General features: G+C 45.8%; 3 protein-coding genes across 3 annotated transcripts; all 3 read left to right on the top strand. All coding sequences in view use genetic code 12, as the record gives it.

The window, feature by feature from the left end:
* Nucleotides 1–576: 576 nt before the first annotated feature.
* CXQ87_000658 (uncharacterized protein) lies at nucleotides 577–9,278 on the top strand (the record flags this gene model as incomplete). Its single annotated transcript, XM_025479231.1, has 5 exons — nucleotides 577–1,238; nucleotides 1,651–2,619; nucleotides 2,712–4,024; nucleotides 4,094–5,330; nucleotides 6,326–9,278. 5 exons carry the CDS (start codon nucleotides 577–579, stop codon nucleotides 9,276–9,278), a joined length of 7,134 nt encoding a protein of 2,377 aa, XP_025338704.1.
* A 2,103-nt stretch (nucleotides 9,279–11,381) lies between these two features.
* On the top strand, nucleotides 11,382–14,074 carry PMA1 (H(+)-exporting P2-type ATPase; the record flags this gene model as incomplete). Its single annotated transcript, XM_025479230.1, has 2 exons — nucleotides 11,382–11,540; nucleotides 11,573–14,074. 2 exons carry the CDS (start codon nucleotides 11,382–11,384, stop codon nucleotides 14,072–14,074), a joined length of 2,661 nt encoding a protein of 886 aa, XP_025338703.1.
* A 2,613-nt stretch (nucleotides 14,075–16,687) lies between these two features.
* Nucleotides 16,688–21,519, top strand: CXQ87_000656 (uncharacterized protein; the record flags this gene model as incomplete). Its single annotated transcript, XM_025479229.1, has 6 exons — nucleotides 16,688–17,010; nucleotides 17,039–17,252; nucleotides 17,282–18,330; nucleotides 18,372–18,825; nucleotides 19,289–19,610; nucleotides 19,679–21,519. The coding sequence occupies 6 exons, from the start codon at nucleotides 16,688–16,690 to the stop codon at nucleotides 21,517–21,519; spliced, it is 4,203 nt and encodes a 1,400-aa protein (XP_025338702.1).
* Between the last annotated feature and the right edge of the window lie 159 nt (nucleotides 21,520–21,678).

Raw genomic sequence — 21,678 nt, 5'->3', positions numbered from 1 at the left:
CTGGGTTGATGATCACAGTCTTTTGAGCTACCGATTCGAAAGTCATCAAAAATGTATTGACTCAAAGGTGCTGAAAAGTTGATTCTCTCGAAGTATACTTTTAATTCGAAAAATATGGGTTTTGGGCACTTCAATTTTCGTATGGAACTCTTACTTCTCTTCGAATTGTTTTGAAGGTATTTTTTAATCGACTGCGTTTCTCAAGTAGTAACCTATTTCTTCACAACTTCGCACAAATCTCTGACTTCCACAAAACTTCATGACCCAAACTGAAAGTTGCAAAAGACAAAACTAAATAATAAAAACTTCCAGAACGAGGATTGAAAAGATAAAAATCCCTCCATTAGATTTGTGAGCCGTTTTTACGCATCTAAAACCAAAAGTTCATCTTCTAGACTGATGATATACCTTCTCGTCTAAGCCTCCTGCGGTTTAAATTTGTATTGAGTAGACGCGGCTTAAGATAGCACTCCGCTCAGAAACGTATCTTTCTTTCCTTCATCAAAACCAACAAGACTCACAGAATAAACCACCAATTAGTCAACAGATGATTACAAGATAATGTATAGAACCTCAATGCTTCCCGGAGTGTTATTATGGGTGCTTTTATTGGTCACATTCGTTAGTGGCCAGGTTCACGTCTATGTGGACGCCGGAACAAGAGAATGTTTCACTCGAGATCTTAGCACAGAATCCGTGCTTCTTGGGTCCTACAGGATTGAAATTCTAGACGAACAAGGGATTTATAGTGTTCCGCGTGACAAAGCCAATACTGGTGTAGTTGTCGATGTGGAAGAGGTGTTTGCCTCGAATAATCGGGTGATCCACCAAAGGGGTTCGTCCTCCGGCAAGTTTCTGTTCAGTCCTTTAGAACTGGGGACTCATCGTATTTGCTTAACCCCTAAGCTGTTTTACAAAAGAAAGTGGAAAGGAGCCGACCCCATCGAGCTTGAAGAGTCCAGGTTCAAGCGTGCCAGGGTGACACTTGACTTCTTTATCGGTGACGCAAAGAATGTTCTTGCAAAAGATCACACAGAAATAGAGGAATTGACCTCAAGAATTGCATCGTTGATTGACAAAATCACGTACATAAAGCAAGAGCAGGGATTCATCAGAGCCAAAGAGGCCACCTTCAGAGATTTGCTGGAAAAGGCTTGTGAGAGAGTAGTCTCCTGGCTGATATTACAGATAGCAATTGTTGGTGTGACTTTCCTTTACCAGTTGTGGACCTTACTACGGTTCCACATGAAGAGGAAAGTTCATATCGATTGAGCTGCACAATCCTCGCTCGTTCATTGCTTCTGGGCTTGCATTCAAGGTAAGCAAAGTTAATTTAGGCGTTTTAGGTATGTAAAAATGAAAATGGGTATCGGCTTTCTGTAGATATGACAGTATCACCGCTTATCGCATGTAACTACACATTTCGCACCATAACTACTACAGTTCTGCTATGGCAGACTTAATCGAGCCCACTGTGTTAGATGACAATCCCAGGCATATTCTTTCCAACAGAACATCGTATCTGTCGACTCCATCAAACATCCTGCTAGACGGACAGAGTCTATTATCTCCATCGAGACGGAAGAGATTTGATGATCGATCTCAATCAAGAACTAGCATACAACTACGAGCGCACACTGCGTCCCCGAGTGCCAAGCGACTGACTTCTCTGGAAGCCCCAGTCTCGAAGGATGTCCAGCACTTCGTCAAATGGACTGAGACCAAGCAGATTCTGAAGATCATGAATTCTACCACCTTCATAGAGAAGTTCGGCGCTCCACAGCTTATACAGCTCTCCCAACACCATATAGCTGTCGGAACGGCGAAGGGTGTCATAATTGCTTTCAACTATAGACAAGAAGCCGACTTCGTACTTATTCCTCGGAAAAACGACCTAGACACACCGGCCCAGACGCAGATGCCGCAGCTTAGTTGTATAGCATTCTCCTCAGATGCGTTTCTCGTTGCCGCTGGTTACAAGAATGGATCAATTGCTGTCTGGGACCTTGAAAATGCGATATCGAAATCGTCGTTCGACATTATCTACGCCGACGGGTTGATACGGCCTATAAGCATGGAGGATCGCTTTGGTCGTAACTCGCAAGGTCACTTAGAAAATGTTCCAGTTATAAAAATTGATTTTGTTGGTGACAAAGACCAACAGATAGTGTCCTCCGACTTATCTGGCTTGGTCTTTTTCCATCGTGGGTTCAGAAGATTTCTACGGAAGTACTACACATCTCAAAAGATTCTAGGGAAGAATGATACCAATGCCGAGGACCCATCCGCCAAATTCGCAATACAAGATAGCCAAATTCTTCCAATAGGTACTTCTGAGCAGATAACGGACACCCTAGGTTTATTGGCGGTGATCACAAAAAATATCATGATCATCAATTCCGTGCGTTCCCTAGATAATCCTGAAGTACCACATCTGATTAGTCATTTCAAATGCTCCAGACCAAAATCTGTCGCTGGCGACGAACTGAATGGTTGTTTGTCATGGTATCCTTGCATCGAGGTGGATAAGAAAATTCATAATGCCAAACTAGCCTACGCGTGGTGCAACATAATTCTGATAGTTGAGCTTGACAACGAAGCTATTCCAGCAAACATAATGTCAAAAATTGCGGACATGAAGGAGAAAAATAAGGGCATCCCTCGATTGAAATTTAATAGGAAAGGAAGATTAAGCGTCCCGACAAAGAAAGGGTGGTTACACTCAATTGGCTTAACTCAGAGATCCTCACAGCTGTTACCCGCCATGTTGAAAGCACAGAGACAAAACTCTATTTTTTCTACTACACTGGGGTGGATCAAGCCACTTTTACACAAGTAGGAGTGGACAATCTCGACTCTCAGCAGGTTTCTACTCTTGACTTTGAGCTCAAAGACAAAAAGCAGATGGTTAATACAACGAGCTACAGTGGTAGCCTTAGGATTCTCCGGCACCGCCTAGTGCTCTTAGTCAATACTCATTCGGTGTCACAAAGGTCAATTCTTTCAGGAAGATGCCTCAAATGGGCCGATAGACTCACTGAATACCTTGCTCACGGGGAATTCCAGGAAGCCCTTGGTATGGCGTATGCGTACTACGTATCAGATAATTATGGACAATTGGTTCTTCATGGACTTCCTCATAACAGAAAAGAGCGGCATTCTGTCGTTGAACCGATTCTTAAACGAGTCATGGAAGAGTCCATCGTACCCCTCTTCAATCCTGAAACCCCATCAGTTAGAAATGAAGCCAATTTAAGGCTCTATTTCACTCTAGCATCTATTTTGTCAAAAGGTGGTTTGATCGACGAGTCCCTACTTCTGATGTTGGATCATATCTTTGAAAGGTTCGAGGACCTAGGGTTATTCTTTGACGTTTTGGAGGAACATATAGTATCCTCAGAAATTAAGAACCTCTCACCTATACTTTTCAAGGGCCTTATTGAGCAATATGCCTCGAGTGATAAGAGTGAACTTCTCGCGGAGCTCATTTGTCTACTCGACATGTCAACGTTGAATATTGATTTGGCCCTCAATCTTTGCAAGACTTTTCATTTGAGAGAATGTCGAATCTACATTTGGAACAAGATGCTCAAGGACTACACAACTCCGTTGGTATCTTTGATAGAGGAGATTGAGCTCGCTCAGAGCGAACATGATGAATTGGTCATTGTATACACCTATATGTCTTATGTCCTTACAGGACGCCAATACCCGAGTGATAGAATACTCAACCAAGACATCGAAGTTTATGCTAGAAACTCCATTTGCGACATTCTTTTCAGTATTGGGCCATTCACATGGCCTCCGAAGTCTGGAAAACACTTACTTGGACTCAAATCCGAGCGAGTGTTTCCATACTTGACCTTTTTTCTCGAGTTTGACACTTTTGAGACTTTGACTACTATTAACGAGTTTTTCGAAAATCCAGCCCTCAATGATGAAATGAGCACCTTGAATCGACAGTACATTATTGAAGCGCTTTTAGATGTATTCGAGGCAAGTGAAGAATTGCAAAATGGTCGAAGTCGGACTCAACTAGCGATTTTTTTTGCGAGAAATTACCCAAAGTATTTCCAATTCATACGACTCTCAGAATCGGTTCTTCAAGACACTGTTGATGTGCTATGCAAGAATAGGGACGAGGAGCTCCACGAGGATTGTGAGCTTGCTTTGGAGAGCTTGCTCTCGGTGTATGAAGTTGAAAGCGACGCCCACCTTCTCGAACAAATGAGGGCAGCCAAATTTTATGATGTTCTTTTCAAGATATGCAAAGCTCAAGGCAAGTTCACGCAAGCGATGGAAATGTGGCTAGCCAAACATCAGGATAGTTCATCGACTGACATGCAAAAGAATTTTGCTGTATTGGCGGATATGCTTAAAAGCACATTTCAAGTCGATAGTCAAAATACGACGGAGCAATTTCATTTGACTCGCTTCATAGAAACTCATCACGAAGATTTAATCAATCTGAATGCAGATGATATGGTCGTTCTCTCGAATACCTATAGACCATCCTTGCATCTTTTGATCCTCAAATGTGAAAATGATACTATTTCGTTGAAGTATCTCGCTTCATTTTTTGAGAGATATTCAAGCTCCGAATTGAACGCAATAGCATTACCTTTACTAGTGAGGTACGTGGAACTTTTGAGCATTCATGACAGGAGGGGGGCAAAGAATGTGATCTCTAGAGAAGTGAAAAAGTTGAGTACCCATGCCCTGGAGAAGAATGAGATAAAAAAAGTTCTTGAAGATGCTGAACTATTCGAGTCCATGGCGATTATCCTTTTCAACGATAAGGAATACAGTGGGGCTGTGAGCGAGCTTTGGAGAGCCATCGAGTTCTTGCTTAAGGAAGTGGATACATTCTCTGAAGATGACTATTCGAAAATTGACTCATATCTCAACAGAATCATCTCTATCAGCAAAGAGGCTAAACAAGAAAGTTTATGGACTTCACTTGTTGGAAAGGCAGTAACAATGAGCGACCTGACTGAAGATCAGCGTTTGCACAATATCTTCAATGACGCTATCTTCAAGTGCTTCAGAGCAATTGAGAATAATGAAGGGGTTACGAACCGCAAGTCTACATTTGCAATTGTATTCAACCAAGTTCTCGAAGTGGCCAAGGTTGCAAACATTAGGGAAACGCTCCAGGACATTTTGACGTCTTATTTTTTCGAGTCTGAGATCCACACTATCACTGTCGGGAAAGTCAACCAGCGAATCTCGAAGTACATGGATACTATCAAGCAAGAGGAGCTTCTAGGTTGGCTTGTCACCAATAAACATTGCACGAGCTGTGGGAAGGTGATGTGGGGAGAAGAGATGTTAGAGCGACATGCCTGGGCCTGGGAAGAGAGACAAAAAAGTAAAGTTTTCCTTTCCAGCGGACCATTTGACAAGGAAAAATTTAGCAATTGTGATCTTTACTTATTCAAGTGCTCACACGGATACCACAAGAGATGCCTCGAGCAAATTGGAGGATCCGATCGCTGTGTCATATGTTGCCCCGAGTAAAGACATCCCTACGGTATTACTTTATACATCCCGCCTCGGGGGTAGCAATCTCGAAGCTCAAGGGGCAGACTGAGAAAGGAAAAGCCACATTTGCCCCTGGCCTTGACAGGTGTCGAAATGCGAAGATCCCGTAGATTGTCAGATGGTCCCCTGATAATGAATAGAACGAGGGTGGGGTGAGGATTTCTAGCCCGAAAGGTTTCGCACAGGCCTCATGCGAGTTATTTATTCGCTGTGAGGCAGGTAACAAGGGGCTGGGGCTTCGCGAGCTGTTATACAGGTTATACATACTTTTTGGGATCAAACCCTTTCTCAAACAGGAATAGAGCAAAACACAAACGTTCTGGGTCGCAATGCCAAACAGCGGCAGAAACAGTTACAGCCTACTTGCAGCAACACATACCTTAAAGCTGTATGGCTTTTGTCTTCCGTCAACCACTTTTTTTTCTTGTACACTTTTGACGAAGTTTTTTTTCATTAGAGGAATCAAACACTGCCTCGTATTCTGGCGCAAGAGAATCGCAATTTCAGAAAGTCGGCGCCTAATTTGGAAAGCTACATTTTGCGAAAGACATTTTTAGAAGCTCATTTACCCGCAAGGCGGCCATTTGACAGGAGACAACTTGAAGTCTCATTTTCTTTCACGAAGCAACTTGATCCTACTGACCCAAGGCTTCTAACATTAAGTGAAGCGCTTCCCCTTATCACTTCAGTGAAAACATCTTCCCCTTGGTCCATCTGATTTTCGGATTGGGTCCAACTTTTCCAGTCAATCGCTCAAAGCCCTGAACAACTGATCTATGAGCAACTACGACGACGACCTATTCGGAGACGAAAAGGTCCCTCGAAGCCCTTACCAGCAGCAGCAATTTCCGTCCCATTCGAGAGTTGCATCAAGCTCAAGAACCTTCTCCAGTGGAGAGAATGAGAGCGATGATTTCTACGAAAAGCTCGGTGGATCCTTGTACGGTGAGTCCAACGCCTCCACTGTCAAACAGCCTGGTGTTCGTTTCAGCGAACATGTGGCCCGTAACTCTTACGTTGGCCTGATGCATAACGGTAGGAGCACGGTGGCCTCTCCCTTGATGGCCCCCAGAGAATCCTACAGAATGACACAGTATCCCCTGTTCGAATACAATACTCCAGAGTATCCGCAAAGCACTTACAATCGTTACAGTCTCATGAACATGGATGATATGGCTAGCATGCCCAACAGAATGAGTATGGGCTACCCGCAGATGGCGATGCCAATTCAACCAGACGACTACAACTTGAACTTGCTTGAAGAAGCAGCTGACGACATGGATCCTTTTGGTGACGACGACTCATTATTTTCTGAAGCCGACCCTGACGAGTTGAGAAGAGGAATGACTTTGAAGAGAACCCCTACTCAGGCCAGACCACACGAGGGTCAAGAGGAGGAGGATTTCACCCCTCGTCTTAACTACACGAAGACTGTCAAGCGTGCTCGTTTGGTGGACGGTAACTTTGTCATTGATGCTCCAGTTCCCACGCTGTTGCTTAACACATACACTCGTCCTTCTTTTGGTGAGAGTAACGAGACATCGTTCGTTAGATATTCTGGTGTGACATGTGGGCCTTCCAACTTTGTCAACTACAAGTACAATCTCCGTCAAACGTTGTACTCCCCACCTAGAGAGACTGAGATCATGGTTTGCATAACAATGTACAACGAGGACGAGATTTTGCTCGCCCGTACATTGAAAGGTGTTTTTGAAAACATCAGAAACTTGACCAAAAGAAAAGACCCCAATTGGGGCGACGGCTCTTGGAAAAAGGTTGTTATTTTGATTGTCAACGACGGTCGTTTGCAGCTTCATCAAAGAACTCAAAAGCTTCTCACAGCCCTTGGTGTCTTCCAGGAAGGTTACGCCAAATCGAAGGTGAACGAGAGTCCTGTAAAGGCTCATCTTTATGAGTACACCTCTACTGTGGGAATTGAGAGAGTTACAAACGATAGAGTCTACCTTTCTCAGAACCTGACTCCCGTTCAGCTCGCTTTCTGCTTGAAGGAGAAGAATGCGAAGAAAATTAACTCCCATCGTTGGTGTTTCCAGGCATTCGCTCCATTGCTCAACCCTAAAGTTGTCATGCTTCTCGACTGTGGTACCACACCATCGAAGGACGCCTTCTACCATTTGTGGTCTGCTTTTAAGGATCCCAATGTCGTGGGTGCTTGTGGTGAGATGAGGGTCGCCTTGGGCCAAAATAAGAGACTCTTATCTAATCCTTTGGTCGCTGCTCAGAACTTCGAATATAAAATTGCCAACGTTTTGGATAAGCCCATGGAGTCTGTATTTGGATTTATCTCAGTGCTTCCAGGTGCGTTCTCGGCGTACAAGTGGGAAGCTTTGCTCAATGTCGACGGACAGGGTCCGCTTGAGAAATACTTCAAGGGTGAGTTTTTGCATCAAAATAAAGAGATGGACGAAGATGACGACGAGTTTGAGTTGATGGAAAAGAACTTTCAAGAATCAGGCATTTTCACATCCAATATGTACTTGGCCGAAGACAGAATCTTGTGTTTCGAGCTCGTGGCTAAGAAGGGCCACAACTACGTTTTGCGTTATGTGAGTGGTGCCAAGGCAGAAACCGATGTTCCCGAGAAGATGGATGACTTTGTTTTACAGCGTCGTCGTTGGCTTAACGGTTCGTTGTTTGCCGCTGTCTATTCTATTGTCCATTGGACCCAGATTTGGAAAACCAATCACAGTCTTTTGAGAAAACTCTGGCTTCAGCTTGAATTCTACTACCATTTGGTGACTGTCTTGGTGTCATGGTTCTCATTGTCTTGTTTCTTTTTGGTGTTCCGTATTTTGACGAAAAACTTGGGATCACCAGAAGTTGGATTTACCTTTGGTTCTACACTTTCGACCATCTTCCTATGGATCTACGTTGCATGTCTCGTTTGTACGTTTGTGTTGGCGTTTGGTAACACACCTCGAGGGACCAAAAAATTCTATACAGTTATTGCGGTGGTATTTGCTGTTCTCATGGCGTACATGTTGTTTGCAGCCATTTATTTGGCTGTCAATACGGTGAAATTGATCTTGAAAAATGCAGATGGAGACTTCAAGCCTACCATGTTGTTCACAAATCAAAAATTCCGTGATCTTGTGGTGTCCGTGCTTAGTACTTATTTACTTTACGGAATAGGCGCCGTGATTCATGGAGAGCCTTCGTTCATGTTCACGTCATTCTTGCAGTACCTTTTGATATCGCCAACGTACATCAATGTGTTGAACGTGTACTCGTTCTGTAACATTCACGATGTATCTTGGGGTAACAGAGATTCGCCACAAGCCAAGGATTTGGGTACAGCGAAGATTACTGAGGACAAGAACGGAGAATTGATCATGACTGTCGTTCCTGCGTCTGACCAGGGCCTCGAAGAGAGCTACATGAACACAGTTGACGACTTGAAGGTTCCGCCACCAACGGTTCCAGTTGTGATGTCCAAGAAGCTGAAGGAGGACTCATACTATGCGTTCTTGCGTACCATCACCGTGTTAGTGTGGATGTTGACCAATGCCATTTTGGTTGCCATTGTATTGGCGGCGGTTGGTCCCAAGGACGATACCTGGAGTGACTACAGAAACTCTACGATCTTCTTGACGGTGATCTTGTGGATTGTGTGTGCGCTTGCCGGATTCCGTCTCACGGGCAGTGTCATTTACCTTTTACAGAAGGCATTGAGACCACTTAAATGGTGGGCACGCAAGAGGAACAGCGTTTGAGGACGAGAGTTGCATGGCACGGTGAAAGACGGGAAAATGACGAGAGCCGGTTGGACCGGCCGAGGTTGCAATCGGCCGAGGTATTTGGCACAAAACGGCCCTAGCGAAAGAAGCGACATTAAGCGGTCGGCACAAGCAGGAAGGCGAGCCGAACGGAGCAGTCCGAGAAGCTGCACGAAGCCGAGGAAGCAGGATGAAAAATATGGGGCGCGAGTGTCAAGCCAATAGTAAGGCCGATGTAAAAAATGAGAGATTTTTTTTTCCGGGCCGCTGGATGGTCGCGCAGATGCACCGGTCTCGAGGATTGCCGCAGAAGGGCAGGGTAATGGATATGGAAAGCGAAACAGAGTCGTTGTAGGTCAAGTAGAGAAGAGGGGTAAAACATACGAGCGCCCTTTTTCAAAACGCCAAAGGAGGGGCCGAGATCGACGATCTTTTTTGGCCCAACGTAATTGAGCAGTCAGTGTGGAGGTGGAATTCAACGAAGTCACTGAGCAGAGTGCGAAACCGAAAAAAAAAAAAAAAAGCCAGTGCGAAAAGGCAAGTGCTCAATGGGGACAAATGAGGCGGCGGTGGGGGAACCATGTACATTAGGGTAGGCTGAAAAATAAGGCTTTGGATCCATTAAGCCCAGGCACCGTTCGAGCCCAACGACGAAGCGCCACCTTCCAATTGGAAAAATAGCTTTCGTACCGAAGCTACGTCTGAGGCCACCTCCTGCTGGACGCAAAAAGATGGCGCCTTTTGCAAGATTAGGATTTTCGCTTTGTGTCTGCTGGCTTATCTGGTGTGGTAGCACGGACGGTGCCGCGCAACGGCCCAGGAACAAAAGATTCTGGTGCGGGCGCTGGCCAATGAACGCCGCTGCGACGTGGGGCAGGTGAGGGAATTTTGAGGGCCAAGACGTCGGAGTAGGCCAGGTCGGGGTGAGCCCCAAAGCCTTTGTAACAACCCCGAGAGGCAGGTGGAGGCCGCCGAGATCACACGGAAGGGGGACATAAAAAATAAAGAATGGGAGACGAAGAAATAGAAAAACTCAAGGAGAAGAATTGGTTCCGTAGAGCTAAAGTTTGCAAAAATTTGCAGAGGCAAGCCGTTTGCAACCATTGTGGAGTCGCTTTGGTGCGAGCTGACGACAGGTCGGGCTGGCCGGCGCGACAATCGTGTGAGAGCGCTGGATTCTCGCACCAAACCAGCGCCAGCCTGTCAAGGAATTACGAGACAAGAGATGGGGCAGTTTGGCAAAGCAAAGAAAGCTGAGGAGCAGTGGAAATGAGCTAATTTTTTTTTTTGTTGTAGCCGCCGCCTCGTTCCTTAAAACATTGCTTCCAAACCGTGGAACAATGGTTGGTGGAAACCGCCGGAGGAGCAGGACGGTGAGACAGAGACGCAGAATGGTGCCACAGCGCTTGACGTCAGTGCGCCAGCCCAGCCCAACGAAAACGGCAGGTCAGGGCCCGGGGTTCCCAACGGAGAAGTCAGGCAGCAACAGCGCTGGCTGGCGGCCCAAAGGGTAATTTTAGAGGACGAGGTGGATTAATATCGTGAGCATTGAGTTCTTTGGTCACTCCGATGACTTTGAAAAGTTGTTTATTTTTCCCAAGTAGGGACTTGGCCTAGCCGGAGAGTTGCCGTGGAAGAGTCAGGCAGCACTTGAACGAGGGAAGAGCGACACGACGACATTCCTACATGCAAAGAGCCGTGTGCGTCGGGCTGCAGTGCGCCTCAGCTGCCAGTTTCCCAATTCTTTCTTTTTTTCCGACATGCCTGCCCAAAACGTGCGGTTTGTTTATCAAAAATTCCCTCATTTCACATCTTTTTTCGGCGTTCCAGCAGGCAGGACCCAAGCAATAAATAAAAAAAAAAAAAAAAAATAGTTCCTGAAGGAAAAAGGAAAAAACAAAATTATCGCCTGTAGCATCCGTCAGCGCCGACGCTGTCTGCCGGCGGGGCTGTCTGCCTGCCTAATAGGTTTTTTTTTCCCTCTTACTCGTGGGCCACATATAAATGAAGCCGACCCCCACTAATTTTTCTCTCTTTTAGACTTTTGTGTTTCTCTTTTCCAACTCTTCGAGCGCATTCGTGTCGTAGTTCAAGGACGAAATGAGTGCTACCGAACCCACTAACGAGAAGCTTAACAAAGCTGTCGATGATGATGACGAGGACGAGGATATCGACCAGTTGATCATTGACTTGCAGTCTAACCACAACATCGACGACGAGGAGTCTGATGATGAGGCTGACGCTGGTTCTTTCAAGGCCGTCCCAGATGAGCTTTTGCAGACCTCCCAGAGGTTGGTTTGTCCGACGACGATGTCAACAAGAGAAGAAAGAAGTATGGTTTGAACCAGATGGCTGAGGAGCAGGAGAACATGGTTCTCAAGTTCGTCATGTTCTTTGTCGGTCCAATTCAGTTCGTTATGGAAGCCGCTGCCATTTTGGCCGCTGGTTTGGAGGACTGGGTCGATTTCGGTGTCATTTGTGGTTTGTTGTTGTTGAACGCTTCCGTCGGTTTCATTCAGGAATACCAGGCTGGTTCTATTGTCGATGAATTGAAGAAGACTTTGGCTAACACTGCTAACGTTGTCAGAAACGGTGCTCTTGTTGAGGTCCAGGCTAACGAGATTGTCCCAGGTGACATTTTGCAGTTGGAGGACGGTACCGTTATCCCAGCTGACGGTAGAATTGTCTCCGAGAACGCTTTGTTGCAGGTTGACCAGTCCGCTATCACTGGTGAGTCCCTTGCCGTTGACAAGAGACACGGTGACTCTACTTACTCCTCCTCTACCGTCAAGACCGGTGAGGCTTTCATGATTGTTACTGCTACTGGTGACTCTACCTTCGTTGGTAGAGCCGCTGCTTTGGTTAACAAGGCTTCTGGTGGCTCTGGTCACTTCACTGAGGTCTTGAACGGTATTGGTACTGTCTTGTTGGTTTTGGTCATTGTTACCTTGTTGGTTGTCTGGGTCGCTTGTTTCTACAGAACCGTCCCAATTGTTCCTATTCTTAGATACACCTTGGCTATCACTATTGTCGGTGTCCCAGTCGGTTTGCCAGCTGTCGTCACCACTACCATGGCTGTCGGTGCTGCTTACTTGGCTAAGAAGCAGGCTATTGTCCAGAAGTTGTCCGCCATTGAGTCCCTTGCTGGTGTTGAGATCTTGTGTTCCGACAAGACCGGTACCTTGACCAAGAACAAGTTGTCCTTGCACGAGCCATACACTGTTGAGGGTGTCGAGGCTGACGACTTGATGTTGACTGCTTGTTTGGCTGCTTCCAGAAAGAAGAAGGGTTTGGATGCTATTGACAAGTCTTTCTTGAAGTCCTTGATCAACTACCCAAGAGCTAAGGCTGCTTTGACTAAGTACAAGGTCTTGGAGTTTCAGCCATTCGACCCTGTTTCCAAGAAGGTTACTGCTATCGTTGAGTCCCCAGAGGGCGAGAGAATTGTCTGTGTTAAGGGTGCTCCATTGTTCGTCTTGAAGACTGTCGAGGATGACCACCCAATCCCTGAGGATGTTCACGAGAACTACCAGAACACTGTCGCTGAGTTTGCTTCTAGAGGTTTCAGATCTTTGGGTGTCGCTAGAAAGAGAGGTGAGGGCCACTGGGAAATCTTGGGTGTCATGCCTTGTATGGACCCTCCAAGAGATGACACTGCTCAGACTGTTAACGAAGCTAGAAGATTGGGTCTTTCTGTTAAGATGTTGACTGGTGATGCCGTTGGTATTGCTAAGGAGACCTGTAGACAGTTGGGTCTTGGTACTAACATTTACGATGCTGAGAAGTTGGGTCTTTCCGGTGGTGGTGACATGGCCGGTTCCGAGATTGCTGACTTTGTTGAGAACGCTGACGGTTTCGCCGAAGTTTTCCCTCAGCACAAGTACAACGCTGTTGAGATTTTGCAGGCCAGAGGTTTCTTGGTTGCCATGACTGGTGACGGTGTTAACGATGCTCCATCCTTGAAGAAGGCTGACACTGGTATTGCCGTTGAGGGTGCCACTGACGCTGCTAGATCCGCTGCCGACATTGTTTTCCTTGCCCCAGGTTTGTCCGCTATCATTGACGCTTTGAAGACTTCCAGACAGATTTTCCACAGAATGTACGCCTACGTGGTGTACCGTATCGCTTTGTCTTTGCACTTGGAGATTTTCTTGGGTCTTTGGATTGCTATCTTGGACAGATCTCTTAACATTGACTTGGTTGTTTTCATTGCCATTTTCGCTGACGTTGCTACCTTGGCTATTGCTTACGACAATGCTCCTTACGACCCTAAGCCTGTCAAGTGGAACCTTCCAAGATTGTGGGGTATGTCCATCATCTTGGGTATTATCTTGGCTGTCGGTACCTGGATCACCTTGACCACTATGTTCTTGCCAAAGGGTGGTATTGTCCAGAACTTCGGTGCCATTGACGGTATCTTGTTCTTGCAGATTTCCTTGACTGAGAACTGGTTGATTTTCATCACTAGAGCTCAGGGTCCATTCTGGTCTTCTATCCCATCCTGGCAGTTGGCTGGCGCTGTGTTGATTGTCGACATTGTCGCCACCTGTTTCACCTTGTTCGGTTGGTGGTCCCAGAACTGGACTGACATCGTTACCGTTGTCAGAACCTGGATCTGGTCTTTCGGTGTCTTCTGTGTTATGGGTGGTGCTTACTACCTTATGTCTGGTTCTGAGGCCTTCGACGACTTCTGTAACGGCAGAAAGAAGTCTCACTCTCCAGACCGCAGATCCCTCGAAGACTTCATGGTCTCCATGGCCAGAGTCTCCACTCAGCACGAGAAGTCTTCTTAAGCTGGTTACACAGCATAGAGAAGGTTTCTACAAATTATCATTCCCCCCATTTTTTTATTTGATTCCCCGATTATTCCCGTCGTCATTTTGAGATTAATTTCGTATTATAGTACAAGTAATAGATAATGATTAAAACTAGAGGTGTAGGAGCAAAAATTGGGGCTAATTTTCAATGGGCAGCGAAATGCGTAGACGACAGTAGAAAGCGGTTTTGCGATGGGCATCGGCTGCACAGGAACCAGTGCGACCTGTAGTGAAAAAAAGGTAATACAATAACACTGCAAACAATAGCAAACACACATGGCCCGATGCCGCCAAAAGTGGCGTCGGATGCGCCGGAGTGTAGCATAAGTTTTATGTCGTTTAAAATAACACTGCAGCATACCGCCCTGTAGCATTTGCGTACCGCTATTGCCGAAATGAAATGCTGCTCTGATCTTAAGCTGGCATAGTAGTACAAGCAAGGATGTGGAGAAAACTACGGGGCTGACTATCTTGGTTTTCCTGAATTCAAGACCCGTTGTTTCTGCTATAGAATGAGCTGGACAATGGTTCTGGGCCACGATACTTTCACCCGATCAATGGGCAATTTTGCGCATTTTTTGGAAATTTCGGGGCTTTCAAGGTCGTCCCGAACCTTATCTGCTAGTGCACGCCCGTAGACTTTGCCGCCCAAGCATGTCGATAAAAACCCCTCGAATAAATGTACCGTCCTGTGGATATCGAGTTTGATCCGCGGGGGTTTTTAGGTTGCTTCTTTGTATCTATTGTAGACTTTGCATTGAATGCATGCATACGGCCTAAATTCGCTGCTTGTGACCTTTGCCAGTCTCGAAGTTAATGGTGCCACCATGGGAACCTTTCACCCGGCTTGCTTGTGGCTAATTGGGAAGGCCGTTTTTCCGGGAAGTTTGGTGTGAATGTTGTTTGCTTTCCGTAGCCCCATTTGGCCTATATGGAAGGTTTCCAGGTGTCGCTATGGACAATGCAATAGAAGGCTTTGTGGGATCCGCTAGACAGTCATGGACTTTTTTCACTTTTCCACCAGCTTTAATTAAACTCTCATAGAACGATTCCTATCGTGTCGGTGCACATTAGTAACGCCACGAATACTAAGTTGAAAGGTTTTGCTATCAGACAAGCTTTGAGAGACGTAAAGATGAGGTGAGAGAAACATAAGACAAATTGGACTTCGAGTTGAGTGTAGAGTACGAATCGAAATGCTGTTTTTAGTTCTGCCCTCGTATGGAAAAATCACCCTAGGCTGGTTAGAGGCCACACGAGCTTTATATGTCGGTCAATGGAGGAGTTTCTTGTGTGGACTCCACAGCGGAACGAATGACGTCTTTATGACACCATGAAGAACGACATTTGGTGGATTTCTCCAACGGAGAACGGTGGTTGTAGCTTCTCAGTGTATGTTCTGCTTCTGCTTTCACTAGGGTGGCTCACGAAACTCGATTGAGAACGTCAGTGAAAATTACCCATTAGACAAGCCTCAATTCCATCCAGCGGGCTAATAGCCACAAGCTGCGATTTCAACTTGGACTCCGATTTGGCAATTGCTTCAGCTCCTTTGCCACAAAGTTTTCGTAGAGAGGGCCCCATCAACTTACCCGTGATTCACTTTCTCTTTCCTAACATTGAGGCATGCGCCACACGGCATTTACGAAGCGACTCTGAAGCCCATCTTCATTATGCCCACGATGAACTCAATACCGATGATAAGTTGATGGCACCACTTCAATCAACTTTCCTGTTGTGGTAAGCAATGGTACCCATTGTGGTCTTGGCCCGGCTTGGAAAAGTCTGAATGAATGGCGTTAACAACCTCTTACCTCTTAGGGGAACCTACGACAACACCCCTTGTTTGTCTTCAGATAAGCAAAATACTTGAGATATGACTTGGTGTCTGTCACCATGTAGGGTGATCCTGAATTCTAATCCCCTTTTTGATTCAGTCTCTTGATAAATGTCTACGCGTTCTTAAGAAATGCCATTATCTTGTCTCCCCAGTCTGCTGATTTCGCAGCCAAAAAGTCAACGACAATGGCAACCCCAAACCCAACAAATCACAACCTTTTCTCTTTAAAATTGAAGGTAGGTCATGAAAACACCTAATACTATTGAACATAAAGATTTTATGAAAAGACAATTATGATTATTCCTTGGTTGCGCCCGACTTTGTCGCACGTAGGTGCTCTTTTCTCCCGCAGCGTCCAACTACGTCTGAGATCAGGGCGAAAAAATTCCTCACTAAGTCTCTTTCTAGTCAGCTTGATCGACTGAAACTCCACGCTAGACGGGTCACGCCGGCCGATTTTATCTCAAATTTTCAAGAGGCATTCACAAAAGTATTCGCCTGGCCATTTTACTTCGCTTTACCCCGTCATCACCCCCATCAATTCCATCATTCAGTGGTCCCTCTGATTACTCCTGGTGGAGCAAGAACACCGTCTAATCCACGATAGTCACTACCATCCCGTCATATTGCATTTCATTGTACACTAGCTGCCGCCTAAAGCACCAAAGGTAGCATACTTTGCATCGTTGTATATTAGAACCTTTGTACATTAGTGAAACCCATCACCACCCCTATCACCATACTTGACCATGTCAACCAACTTGCAATCCCGTTCTGCATCCGTTTCTAACGGCTCAGGATCAAACAAGTCGGCCGCTTTGCGCTCAGCATCTATTGGGAGCTCTAATTTCTTCAATAAGGACGGGCTGTCCTTCTTCAACTTGGATCATTCTGGCTCTGCCGATGATCTGTTGCCTGAAATCAAGGAAAAAGGCTTTACTCAAGAAACGCATGTTCCATCGGAGTTGGATATTGTTGGTGCTCTTGGAACCTTGAATTTGGATGAGGACTTTGAGGAGGGCAGTGGCCCTAAAAGCCCAAACTCCTCAACCTCTTCTAAGGAACCACCAAAGTCATCCACACCATTTGCTCAACCACAGATTTTGCAGAATGTCATGGCCCCTCATCCCCACCAAATCATCAGGGCTCCTTGACTCCTCAACCTGCCCTGTGTCAGGTTTTGGATCTGCCTCTGCTGTGCCAACTTCTTTGAACACCACTCCATCAAACTCATGGAGTAATGTGTACGTGCCACTTTCTGCTCCTCCATTTGCTTTCCCTGTTGAAGATAAATCTGCCGAAATGGCCTTGCGTGTCACCCTCTCGAGCTTCCTGATGGAAAGTCCGAGGATGCCCAGTTAAATTCTGGAGCAGGTCTCACTCATGTCCCTGGCAATGAAGCTCCCGGTTCTCAGCAAGGGATGATGAACATGTCTCCTCAACCTTTGCATTCCCTTGGCGGAGTCTTGGATTCCAGATTTGCGTTTGGAAATTTTTTTAATATGTCTGGTATGAACTTCAATCCTGACAGCCAAGTTAGTAGTGAGAAGGACAATCAGTCATTCCCAGATGGCGCGTCTATCAAAGACAAGAGGAATCAACAGCCCTTCGATGTTGCTGGCTCAGATCCATCTGCGCTTCCTCATATGGGTATGCCTACAATGTGGAACCAGCATCCCCAATTTGTCAACCCTCAATTTCTTTCTGGTAGAGGTCAGAATGTTGACGCTCGTATGATGCCTAGCCCTATCGGGCAGTTCGAAGGCGGCCAGCCCAACTTCGTAAATGCCAACGCCCCAAATCGTTTTAAAGACACTGGCTACTCGAACTATCCCAACAACTCTCTCGGATCAGTTAACCCTGGAAACAACCAACAAAGGAATCATGGCGGAAACCACGGAAATTCGGGAAATTATTCAAACCGTCGGAACTACAATATGAGCTCTGGTGTCAACGTTCACCGAAAGATGCACAATTCCAACAGAAGAAAGGGCGACGATGCGTCGAAGTATGCAAATGCTAAGTTGGAGGACTTTACGGGCGACATTTACTCATTGTGTAAGGACCAGCATGGCTGTCGCTTCTTACAAAGGCAGTTGGATTTGGGAAAGGAGGCCGCCCAGAAAAATACTAAGGGCGGTGCTTTGATGACTAATGATGTTGCTGCAACTGTTATTTTTAATGAGATCTATTTAAAGGTTGTTGAATTAATGACCGATCCTTTTGGGAATTATTTGATTCAAAAGCTTGCTGAAAATGTGTCTCCCGACCAAAGGCTCATTCTAGTGAAGAATGCCGCGCCTGAATTTGTGAGAATTGCTTTGGACCCCACGGAACGAGGGCTTTGCAGAAGCTCGTTGAATGCATCTCAACTCCGGAGGAGATTCAACATGTCATCGAAAGCTTGGCGCCTCACATTGTGACTTTGTCGAGAGACTTGAACGGAAACCATGTCGTGCAAAAGTGCTTGCAGAAGTTAAGTCCCGACCATAATCTGTTTATTTTTGACACAACATCAGCCCACTGTACCGACATTGCAACCCACAGACATGGCTGTTGTGTGTTGCAGAGATGCTTGGATCACGGAAATGACGACCAGCGCAAACAGTTGTCTCTAAAGGTTGCCGAGAATGCGACCAGATTGGCTTCTGATCCGTTTGGAAATTACGTCGTACAATATGTACTTTCAAGAGGCGATGCAGAATCGATCGAGATCATTTTGGACCACATCAAATCCAACATTATCGCTTTGTCGCTCCATAAATTTGGTTCTAATGTGATTGAAAAATCTTTGAGGATCGATGCTTTGACTGATCGCGTTATGGAGGTCCTATTGAATAAAAGCGACAAGTTTCCCCTGTTGTTGAATGATCCCTATGGCAACTACGTACTCCAGACTAGTTTGGATGTCGCGAGCAGCACGGACTTAGCAAAGTTGGCGATATCTTTGCAACCACTCTTGCCAGGCATCAAAAATACCCCACACGGCAGACGCATCATGACTAAGATTCAGAATATTCTCTAGCGATGCCTTGCAGCTCCAAAAGCCTCTCGGTGCTTTCGTTAGCATACGCATATACCATATTAGAAAACAATACGATTTCGTGTATGATAGTAGATATGAACCCTGACCCCAAGGGATTTAGGGAAAGCTGGACCGGTTATTGTCTACCTGATGTATGTACTGCAGGTGACAGATTCTGGAGGCAGACGCTTCGTAATACTACTTACGGCTTTAATCAGAAAAAAAAAAACGTATAAAGATATCTTCGAAGTCTTTCCCATTTTAGATCGGTGAATGTACAATAGCTGACCGAATGAAGAAAACTGATAACATTTCCAAACCCAAGATCAAGAAAAGGAAGTACTCGAGAAAAGGATGCAACGAATGCAAGAGACGAAAAATCAAATGCGATGAAGCTGCTCCAGCTTGTAATAATTGCACCAGGCTCAATAAGACTTGTATCTATGAGAGCAAGACGAAGACTCAGCAAGATCCCTTGGTGGCTAAGTTCGCTCAGGCTAACGAGGCACCCGTGAAGGAGAAGAACTTGAACTTGAAGTTCTACAAGCCAAAGACTCCAAAATCCACCAGGAAAGAAGAAGCCAAAGTCGAGACTCCAAAGAAACCATCACAGAGTTTCCTTGACAATTCGGACGACAACAGCAACAGTATCTTACCCAAGATGGAGGGCATGGATACCCCGATCTTACCTGTCCTCACTTCTATTCCCCCGAAGCTCCCTCGAGCATGGTGTCGAGTAACGAAACAAATTACGAGATGCAGACTGTTTTCAACGAAGCGAGCTTGCTTGTTAATGACATGAACCATATGATAGAGGATAATTATGATGTGCATCATCGAAACGAGAGAAACGCTTCTAGAAGGACCCATGCCAGCCCTTCCATGTCGTCTGAAGACCGTACACAGTTCAGTATTGAAGACTTTGTTGATTTAAATGACCAAATGGAAGGAAGTCCCCACCTTCCGTGGAATAAAGCTGCGGAGATTTGGGAAATCCTGAACTCTCAGCTTATAGAGGAATGTGTAACAGCGAACAACTTGGGGGAACCCCATTCAGGATATTTACGAACATTGACTTCCACCGAGCTTTCGTACCACATGTACCCGCTCGCATCCCTGATCGAAACTAATGAAGTTGTGAAGCTTTTACTCATGTACCTGAGCGAATGCCCACATCTTTTGTTTTCACTTTTGGCAATCTCAGCCACTTTTCAATTCAACCAAACGGGCAAATCAAGCCATGATATCGCTCGTCAAAAGTACATCGGCGTGTGTCTTCGCAAATTAAGCGATGACTTCTCGGAGAAACCAGCTTCAAAACTGTCGCAATCCTTCCATGTCGAGAAGCTTTTGATGACTGTGTTGGTGTTGACCACTTACTTCAGTGCAACAACCTCACTGTTGAACGATACAGTGCTCAACTCATGGAAGGTCCATCTTAGAGGAGCTCGTGACCTTTTAATTAATTACAGCAGAATCACCAAATCTTCTGATTGTGTTTCGCTTGGGCTTGCCCTAGCAAAATCGTGGTTCTTCGCCTTAGAGTCTGTGGCCGCTGTTTTTTCTTCTGTTGGCGGTGCTACAGCAAAGTCTTACGATACTCCCACACTAGACAATGACGATTTGTTCGGCTCGTTCCCGAACTTACCACTAGACACTAATACAGTTTTTGTTGAGAGTGGCTTTTTTGAATTCCATGAAAACAGAAACTACCATGAATCACTAACAAGACTCGCGATGGTGGTCACCAGTCCCACCCTGTCTGACTTTAATATATTCTGGGGATACACAGCCACCTGTGTCAAGGCAATTGTCTGCTACACTAGGGTAAAAAATGCTATGGAGATCAAGAACTTGGAACGGGCGCCGATAAGGTGGATTGCTCAAATTGTCTCGCTTCTTGGCCAAACTGGCAGAGAAGAAGTGGTGCCTGGAGTACTGCCTCGAAATTACCTAATTCCCAAGACTTGTAAAGGACATCCAGATTTTGAGCCCCAGACACAGCGGTACAATTTCCCACCCGCTTGTTACGCTGTGGATACAGATGAAGATGGCAACAAGACCTACTACTCATGGTTCGATGCCTCGAACCAGTTCCATGTTGATTTCTTGCATCTTCTGCTACTAGTACTGCCGGAGTTCTACGCCCTTCCCCGAACACACTTCCATGTACAAGAGATGGTTCAGCGAATATTCACAGGTGCTTTTTTTATGAAAGAGAAGCTGTCGCCGCTATATGATAGAGACAAGCCCGATGTGATAGTTGAGAGCGACAATTTTTATGTGTCGCTGTCGACGTTTGACAATAGGTGCATAATGATCCAGTCGGCGTTCCGGCTATGTGCAAGCGTTGTTGTCGAGGAGGAGTATTTTGAAAAGATCGAATTGTTCTTCATGGGTCTTGTGAAGTTAGGTAATGGATCCTCGCTAAATGCTTTGGACCAGGTGACAAGGATAAAAGAGATCAGGAGAGAGAGAAGGAAGGAGAACCCAGATCTCATTGACGAAGAGGTGATTGAATTTGAAGAAGGAAAAGCTTCGATTCCGTTTGCTTAGTTCCACGTGCTGCAAATCGTTTTTAGCTTTGGCATTGTACGAGGCACCTTTCGGATCAGCCCGTAACCCGTCGTTCCATTGCAAGCAGCGACCGTCCTATACGAAATCGACCGCGTTTTCCTTCTTTTTTCTGGCAGAAAGCTGCATTCTTGTCGTACA

The sequence above is a fragment of the Candidozyma duobushaemuli genome, assembly GCF_002926085.2.
Source record: "Candidozyma duobushaemuli strain B09383 chromosome Unknown A_B09383, whole genome shotgun sequence".
NCBI lineage: Eukaryota > Fungi > Ascomycota > Pichiomycetes > Serinales > Metschnikowiaceae > Candidozyma > Candidozyma duobushaemuli.
Note: the sequence above shows the minus strand (reverse complement) of the source record. Positions and strands in the feature narration are given on the sequence as shown.